General features: G+C 35.2%; 1 protein-coding gene and 1 long non-coding RNA gene across 2 annotated transcripts; one reads left to right on the top strand and one right to left on the bottom strand.

Moving 5' to 3' along the window:
- Positions 1-2398: 2398 nt before the first annotated feature.
- Positions 2399-6197, bottom strand: LOC130714593 (uncharacterized). The gene is made up of 5 exons (XM_057564501.1): positions 6012-6197; positions 5727-5783; positions 5097-5230; positions 4160-4597; positions 2399-3197 (listed from the first exon to the last, which is right to left on the bottom strand). The coding sequence occupies exons 2-5, from the start codon at positions 5751-5753 to the stop codon at positions 2783-2785; spliced, it is 1014 nt and encodes a 337-aa protein (XP_057420484.1). The 5' UTR covers positions 5754-5783; positions 6012-6197; the 3' UTR covers positions 2399-2782.
- A 1900-nt stretch (positions 6198-8097) lies between these two features.
- LOC130711906 (uncharacterized) lies at positions 8098-8939 on the top strand. Its single transcript, XR_009010803.1, has 2 exons — positions 8098-8497; positions 8680-8939. It is a non-coding gene; the product is annotated as an uncharacterized LOC130711906 (long non-coding RNA).
- The last annotated feature ends 781 nt before the right edge of the window (positions 8940-9720 follow it).

Here is a 9720-nt window from a genome sequence, read left to right as displayed (position 1 = left end):
CTCATTGCATTTTTACTTTCATAACACCAACATGTTCAACTAGTGGGATTGTATATTTCCTTATTGACTTTTAATTAACCACCCAAAAAATGAAAAGAACATTATATAAATGCCTTTAGAGTTCTAAAATGGAAAATTGTTGGTAGACACCCATTGCTGGTGTAGACACCGTAAATAAGAAGAGTGTGAGAAGTGATATATGTAATATATGATGTCCTGAGATATGAAGAGAGAAAAATAAAATAAAAATATGAAAAAAGAAAATATTGTCCCCTTAGGGGTTGAAATATCAGAATTGTTCTGAAATCCATACATGTTTGTCTACGTGTTCTCCGTCATTAGAATCTAGTAAATTAATCCAAAAGCTTTGTGTACGCTTGATTCTGCGTTTTGAAAATGCATAATTGTATATAGGTAGTTTCAAATAATTGCGTATACAAGTTAGAAGCTACTCATTGTTGCTAATGTTATACGCGATTTTAGGCTACAAGTGATTCTAAACATATTTTCCGAACATTTACTTCAAGTGTTTGAAATAAGCGATTCAGATAGATGTTCAACAATGTTTACTTTTTCCAAACACTCACTAGAATAATCACCCCGTTCAGAAACCAAGAAACAAATTACGCAAGCATAGAGTAAGAAGGGCCTCCAATAATGGCCTTGTTACAAAGAAATTTTTATTTTCAGAATTTGATTCCAAGCCTTCAAGACAAGTCCTCTATTTCTTTTTCACGGCTACCTAATCTGAGTTGAAGTCTACTTTCCACATGAATTAAAAGGAATAATGTCACAGGAAGATTAACTACCCTGGAATAAAAAAAATCAACAAGATTCTATGATGTCAAGTTTTAGACCATTAATTGCATGAGATCCAGCCAAGGGAGAAGGTACATTATTGAGGAGACCACACTAACACACTTAAATAAAGATTTAAAAGAACATCAGGAAACAACAAGACATTTCTAAATCAGTATACAAAAAGTGCAGCAACTAGTACAAATCCATATTGAAAATGAAATTTAAATATAAAATCTCAAAATTATGTTCGTACCATTTTAATTGGATATGAAAAACAATGTTCGACCTTTCGGGTGAGCCAAAAATTGAGCTAGATTATTATTCATGTTGCTGCACAGGAATTCATCCTTTTTAGATTAAAAGAAGCAAAATTAAAAATTGGGCATGAAGCACCAAAAAACATCATCTGTATGAGGTATCAACTAATTTTTTCAGAATCTTGAAAAATTTAGCTCATACCTCGTACAAATTATCATTAAATATTTCAGATGGCATCTCTCCATTGATCCACGTCACTTTCAAACTGTATCCAAATTTTTAGTCGTACACCAGAAAATTCTCCAAATTTTTCATATCATAAGCCATGCTAAAATTAGATACTTATTATTTTATGAATATTTAATAGGAGAAATTTTGTAATCAAATTTAAATACTTATAAAAAGAAGAGTATGACTGTTCAAAAAAAGAAAAAAGAAAAGAAGAGTATGAAGAAAACTATATCCTTTTAAACACTTATTTTTAAATTCCATTTAAAATAATGATATGATATCATCATAACATCAGCGTTGACTGTATTTCTATTAAGATATAGGATTTGAATATTTAATAATATGTTGACCTAGGTTTGCTTTCAAGCTGTATATTTTAATGGAGTTTTGGCAGCAATATGTTAAAGTCTCCTAGACCATTTGGAAAGCTGAATAGGTATTAGGCTCTCCAACAAACATACTCACTTCATTTATCCTAATCTCTTTTTCCTTCCTTCCTTTTTGGGTTTTGATTAGTCAAATAGGAAATTATAAAGTTAATATTATATTTTAATACTTTTTTTAAGACTTCTAAATTGAACCGGGCGCGCTTATGTGAGGCAAACACGTAACATGTTCAGTGTAAAGCTTTATGATCAGACATTTTATCTCAAAGTAAAATTTAACTTAAGCTTGGGTAAATACTTATTTGAATTAAAGCTGGAGAGAAAAATGCTTCTCAAGCCTGAAAACCAACCGAGTTTATGCGTTTTTGGATAATTATAACAGTACTAATTATTAGTGAAAAATGAAGTAATTTATGTTTGGATATATTGATTAAAAAAAAATATTAGGTAATGTGAAATCCTGTAGTAAAATTATACAATTCATTGAATTCAACACACAAGCTACTTTGTCTAACTTATAGTAGAATTGATTTTGATATTGTAACTTTAATTCTCCACAATGACTTTAACATTTGTATAGAGATCCAGAATTAACTTCACTCTAATTCAGAGATTCCCCAACATGGAACCATACACACTTCTAAGCACACAATATAAAAATGTCCACTTGCAGAAGCCATATTCAAATCAACCCAATGGTAAGAAAATAAAAAAGCCTGGAGGGAAGTAGAATATTCAGCTCCTTATGCCAATTATGCTAAAAAAATACAGAAATCTTACAGAAGAAAACGAGTGTGGGGGAATTGTTAGGAAGATCCATGCTAAAGACCAATTACACTACAAACAGAATAAATCTAATATACAACCATGACTTACAAAATGATACAATTACAGAACCTCAGCCTAAAATGTTTTTAAGATAACAGGAATCAAATCAAGAACTTCCTTGTGACCATTAGCTCCCTCAAAACACCAATGCCCCAGTTTAAAATGGGATTGGCAAGCTCTTATATTTCATAACATAATCAACTTCCTAGAACTCCCCCCTTCCAAAGTTTTCGCTCTCTCAACCGTACCAAAGAGTACCCTCAAAATTACTTTCTAATTTAAATAAGATTAGCCCTCTTTAAAAATCTGATTGTCCGACAATAATACGGCCATATTGATTCCACATAATCAAGATACTTCTCTCTTATCCATTCTGCCAATTCTTTCAACTTTTTTCTTGCCAGCTCTTTGTAATCCATGTTTTTTATGTTCAATATAGGCTGCAAAAAGTGAACTTTGATATCTTCTTTGAGCTTGCCATAAAAAACATAGCTGAAGGCCAAAATGCAGTAAGAGGGTGAATTCTTAAGTACTTTGACCGTCTGCTTGAAGGTGAAGACATAGAGGGCACAAAGCCACCGCACTATCATGATGTAGAGAGCCACAACTAATGGCCCCAAAACCCATAAAGGGGTTAACTCCTTCGACACTTCAGCACCATAAGTTACATTAACAGCCACGAAGAAAGGAGCACTGCAGATAGATATGGAACTAGATGAAAAAAAGAAGAAGCATAAAGCATTTTTGTGTAATGTGTGCTGTTGACATTATTTAAAAACAAGATAAGCTTAATGGAACTTAAGCTAGTTACATATGCAGAAGAATATTAAGGGAGAACAGGTAGTGCCCATATCATGTGTACATAAATTTCTGTATATTAAATAAAAAATAAAAATGTTACTCTGTAAAAAGAAGTACTTCTGTTATATATCTTATCTTAGAGGGATTCGATGAGCTTTCCTTAAAAAGCTTAAAGTACTAAAAAAAAGACACCTACTTGTAAGAACGAATTGTACTTCTAAATAATGATCTTCTCAAAACATAAAATATGTAACTCTAATTTACATCCAAACATTAAATAGCCTTTACTTTCAAAAGGAAGTTGTTATAAAAAACATGCCATATTTTTGTTTTATTGTTGACATCATGTCCATAATACGACGGACATAATGTTGCAAAGGATCAACCTAGATAGTGACTCCTACAATTACAGAGGATTCCCGCTAAACTTGAGAAAACTCTTTTTTCTAGACCCAATAACAGAGGAACTCCAGAAATTGTTTAAGCAAGAGTAATAAAATCTTGAATTTGTTTAACAGAGGGGGGGGGGGGCAGAATTCAGAAGTATAAAATGTATGCACTTGCTTATTAATTTTAAAGATGATGTTACCAAGAAAGGAATATCGTATACTATTAACTATATTGATAGCTTAAAATTTGCTTCAACAAAGAAATCCAAGTTGACAGCCGATAAAATAAAATTATGACTAGCAGACAGCAAATTAACTAGAAGGCCTCAATAACAAAACATGCATACGCTACAATAAGGAATGCAGACACATCCTCATTTCCCAAATCCCAAGTATAGTGAAAATAAGTGAATAGGGAGAAGCAGATAGCATTAAATGCAGAGATAGACAAACTGTCATACTTACAATATTAAGAATGGAATCTTTAATGTTGCGTCCAGCGCTAGAATCTTAGACCAAGCCACCTTCAAAATCTGATCTTTTTCAGTCCTTTGCATCCCTTGTGGAGTTTCTGGTAAAACCTCTGGTGGTGGTTCTCCCAAAATGTCCTCCACTCCTTGATTTGATGGTGGTGTGCGCAACATTGTCAACCACTTTTTGAAAAGTTTATTAATACCTGATGATGCTGCAAGGCTCTCATTCGCTTCAGAGGCACAAGAGAGTTGAACATCGGCCTTTGGAGATTCAGATTTGATTTCCCCATTCTCTTCAAGCCGAACAGAGGACTTGGGCACCTTCAATCCATTAGCTCTATTAACTGAATTATCATTTTGGGCACTACCTTTGAAGGCTGCAATCCTCAAAGGTTTAAACTTGGATCCATAAGTGTGAGAAGGCCCTACACTGGAAACAAGAAATTCTTTATCATCTGCATTATCGTGCAAGTCTCATTGTGTAAAAAAAATACTGGTTGAATATCACTAAATTAGCAATTCGGTATTACAATAAAGAAGTTAAGACATGAATGTACTCCGATACAACATTGGAGCAAGAGATATGTATATGTAAACTTTACCCTTCTCACCCCAAATAGTAATTTCCTTGCATAATATGAACCTCCATTTCTACCCATTAAAAATAACACAAATATAGCTGATTGATCAAGGCTAGTAAGTTTTTTAGATTTGTTTCAAGGAGGCTTTTTAGATCTAGATTTCAATTTGATTTGCTAAAACTTATAATAAATCCACCTAAGATACTGTAAGATAACTTAGATAAGACACTTCCATTGCTATGTTAACTTGTTCTAAACATCTAGAAGTTATTGAAAATAGTGACCCAGAATCACAAACATAGCAGACCATACTTATATTCAACCACAGAGACACAACAATATATCCACCTTAAAGTAATACTCCGCTTTAATATGCAATGAAAATCAGCTCTTCCGATCAAGTGATGTTTACTTAAACACTGCTTTAACTTCAGCCTTTTGTTCCATGGCAAATCCCTTGAGGAAAACGTCACATACAAGCCCTGGAAGAAGAAAAAAAATCATCATCTATAAAGTTCAAAATCTATATGCCCTTCACGTTTGCATTTGAGATCAGATCATGGGACATCCCAATAGCAAATACAGAACACATCCAAGCAAAAAATGGCGAAGAGCCTGTTAAACTTAATATCAGAGAATCAAATAAAATGCAATCTTCATGATAATTAAAAAATGCTGACAATTCTCATGCTCCAATCACTAACAGTTCAACCATTACCATCGGAAGACGCCACTGAGACAGTACTACTACATCTAAACTTTTTGAGAGAATCAAGCTCCAATGGAAATTTATCTCAACAATTGGCAAGTAATGATGATGCAAACAATCTCCAGCACCCTCAAACCATCACTAACTACTCCTATTGACATTGATCACTATCAAAACATGATGGCAGTGACAACAAAAACTGAATGTAAAATACAACAAATAAGAGATTTTCAATCCAAATAAAAGGTTAATGTCACAAAATGAAGTACCTGTGGTTGATGGGCAATCAGAGCCATTTTGAGCTATATAACCAACAATTGTAAGACCTATTCAACAAGCACCGAAACAACGAGTTAACGAGATAAGTAAGCATTAACCATAAAAATACAAACAACAAGTAACTGAGAAGCTATAATTAACAAAATCTGCACAGTCTAAACTAAAAAGGTATTTGGCAAAATTCGCATAGACAAGTGCGAGGAAAGGAAACGCAGAGGGTAAGGAAAATTGAGAAACAGCCAAGTTACGAGAACAAAGGAAGAACAATTTCGTACTTGCCGAAACGAAACTGGTGGATGGAAATCACACGCTTTATTGGTATTTGACGGAGGTGGGTGCGGTGCGGTGCGGTGGAGAAATGCGAGGAAATTGGAAATCTGCAAACCCTAACCCAACCCAACCCAACCCAACGGAGAGGCGATGGAGCAAAACGATATCGTTATCTTTTCATTTTCATATTATTTTCTTCTTCCTCATTCACTTTATTCTAGATTTTAAATACTATACAATTATAATCATAATTCCGTCAAATAATGATGATAATGATAAGTTCATTAATCACATAACAGGAAATTGATTATATAGAGCTCAAAATGACTTAAATATGTTGTCGTTCCCTCTAAAATTAGAGTATTTTAGTTTAGGCCTCTCTAATTATTATTTTTTTGGAAAACACCTCTAAATGAAAAATAATAATACTGAAGTTTTAGCCCCTGTCATCACATCCACCTAATGGACGCTAGCAGTGACGGATCCAGGAATTTGATCTTGTGAGGGCAATGTATACATAACCAAAAAATAAATTTAATTTGTGTATAAAAGTTTCGACTTTTAACAATATGAGACACAAGTGATTGCAACTTTTATTAAATGAATCATTAAAAACCACATATTTTTACTCTCGAATTTAGTGAGGGCAATTTTTTATCAAAGAAATCATAAAAAATCACATACTTTTACTACGCAAATTTCTTTCTAATGTATTTTTCCAAAAGTGAGGACACTTGCCCTCATGCCCTTCTACTTGTATCCGTCCCTGGACGCTGGCGTGACATGATTTTAGAATGACCTAAACCAAAGAACCATGGTTTTAGAGGGACCTAAAACATGATAAAAAAATGAGTTTTATGTCCCTCTACATGACGTAAGGTGACAGCAGGGGCTAAAACCTCAGTATTATTTTGCATTTAGGGTGTTTTTCAAAAAAATATTTAGAGAGACCTAAACAAAAACACTCTAATTTTAGAGGGACCAAAAAAGTATTTAAGCCGCTCAAAATTGAAAAAGAAAAGAAAAACAACAAAATCTCTCTGACTCCTTAAGCATTTAGTTCAGAATCTGATCTCTAGTCGGAACGTATGAAAATGATTTGTTGGGAAAGAGGGAGTATCTAGTGAGAGGGGGTTTCTTATGTGAGAGTGAGAAGAACAAATTTTAGTATTTGGATCAAAATGTGTGGTTGAGATTAAATTATGGGAAAAAAAAAACTCACGTGACTCCTTCATCTCTCTATTCTCACATTCACATGTAGGTATTTGCTCTTCTATTTCTCCTTCTGATACAAACCATTCGCTGCTTCTCAATTGTTTCATGACCACAACCATTGATGATATTTCCCAGCAACAATTTGTGTCCTTCACGACCACTGCTATGGATATCGTTTCATTTCTTATATTATTCCACCAAGAAACTAATTACTCAATACTTCATCCTGAAAAACAATCAATGCTGTAAATGGTTTTTTAACTTTTTTCTTTGCAAAATTTCAACTCCTTCCAATTGGAAGACATGGTCGACAATTAACCTGTGGGGGGAGAGTGGGTGACGCCATGAGTCATGGCAGAGGATGCTTGGTGGGAGGATATATATGACGGGTGACTTTGGTGAAAGATGACCTAATCTAAACAGGGTTTGAAAATACATATAAGAATATTAGTCACGTGAGTTTTTTTTTTCCCATAATTTAATCTCAACCACACATTTTGATCCAAAGGCTAAAATTTGTTCCTCTCACTCTCACATAAGAAACCCTCTCTCACTAGATACTCCCTCTGTTGGGAGATATCCATTATTTAATGTGATATTTGAGTCTTGAGGAAAATAGTATCACTACTACTGAATGTGAGGATACCTTAAGAAAGAAAATGAAATTTTTAGGTTTTTGAATGGAGATTGAAGTCCCATCAGCGAACTTTGAAGGCTGCTAAGTTCATGAAAATCGCGTTTGTTATTCCTCTACTGGGCAATGGCGTTGGTTCTGTTTTGGACATGGTTTCTGCTAGGGATCAGTGGAGGCCTCTTTTGGGGGATATTATCAAAGTTAATATCAATGTAACGTTTAAGCTTGCCGAACCAGTGGGATTGAGATGGTGGTACGCAGGGGCGGACCCACGTTGACATGAGGGGGTTCAACTGAACCCCCTGAAAAAAAAAATTCCTACTTACCCCTTAGAGTAATTTTTTTTTGAACCCCCTGAAATTTGAAAATTGCACCCAGGTCCCAGTCAAGGAGTCAACACTCAGTCACTCATTCCTCACTCCTCTCTCTCTCTCTTCCTCACGCACTCACTCCTCTCTCTCTCTCTCTTCCTCACGCACTCACTCTCTCATCTCACGGTCTCAACTCTCCTTCACTCATGAATCACGGCAGCCACAGCCCACGCCCACCAACGCCACCAGTCCACCACCACCGCCCACCGGCAGCCGCCCAACGCACCACCACTCTCTCTCTCTGCTGCTGTTGAAGACTTGAAGCTTGAAGGTTAGTAAGAAATTGAAAACCCCAAATTGAAAAACCCCAAATTAAAAACCTAAACCCCCAAATTGAAAACCCCAAATTGAAAAACCCCAACACTTTTTATTAAATCATTGTGCTGTTGTTGAAGCAATCTGAAAGTTAGCATAAGCTTGTGTGGGTACTATGCTCTTGAATTGTATTTGTAGCCTTGTTGTTATTCTGGCTGGAGAAAGATTGAGGATTGCAGTCTGCAGAGGAAGGGTGCGTTTTTTTTGGGCCATTATTGCAGTGCCTATGCTATGACAGTTTTCATGTGGGTGGCTTTTGAAGGGTCTTGCACTCTTTGTACCTATTTTTGTTTTCTTATTTGAAGAAGTAGGCAGAGAGCAGAGGTGTTGGCACGCAACTTTCCATATTTTACAAGTAAATGCTAAAAGTAATAGGTGCCTCTTTCTTCTTTCTTTAAGATTGAATGCATTTTGTGTGCATGAGATGTTGCATTGCTATTTGCTATACTGGGGAATTAAGGAGTTTATTGTGGCAGTGTGGCACCCCTTGTGCTCATTTGAAAATTTTGAACCCCCTGACCCCGGGTTCTGGATCCGCCACTGGTGGTACGCAATCTTTGGACAAGGTTCTTTCTTCACGTTACTTTGTAGGCGGTGACGCGGTGTTGGCTGAATCTCTAGCCCTATGTTGGGCCATCTCTTTGTCCTTGGAGCTTGTTGGCCTTTAGGACATTGTTTTTAACGCAGACTATATTATTTTGCATGGTGTGTGGTCGCGTTTGGGTTGTGATAACTTTTATCTTTATTTTGATGTCAATTAACCTTTTTTATACTTAATATTGATTTAGCATTTAATGATTTTTTTTTTCAAAATCATGACTGTAATATTAATTCCATGTGCATGCATAAAACCTTTTCATATTGATTTTTTTGTTTGGAATGAAGCCTTGCCAAAACTTTGTAGTTTGTACTCTGTATAAAAAGAACACCTCAAATAACTTTTTCAAATGCATTCCTCTTAACTCTGTTCCTCACATTCAAAGCTTCCTTAGTTGATACTCCACCTTGTTCAACCCATATATGGTCATCGAAGAAGTTCTACCTTTGTTTTCTGGCGACCTCCATGCTCTCACAAGCAAGGACGAATATGGGTGTAAGACTATGACGGCTGCCCTCACTTGATTTTGAAAAAATTCATTAGAAAAAAGTTTAAGGTAGTGTTTGGTCCAGCTTATTTTT

This window comes from Lotus japonicus, chromosome 4, assembly GCF_012489685.1.
Source record: "Lotus japonicus ecotype B-129 chromosome 4, LjGifu_v1.2".
In the NCBI taxonomy this organism is placed as follows: domain Eukaryota; kingdom Viridiplantae; phylum Streptophyta; class Magnoliopsida; order Fabales; family Fabaceae; genus Lotus; species Lotus japonicus.
Note: the sequence above shows the minus strand (reverse complement) of the source record. Positions and strands in the feature narration are given on the sequence as shown.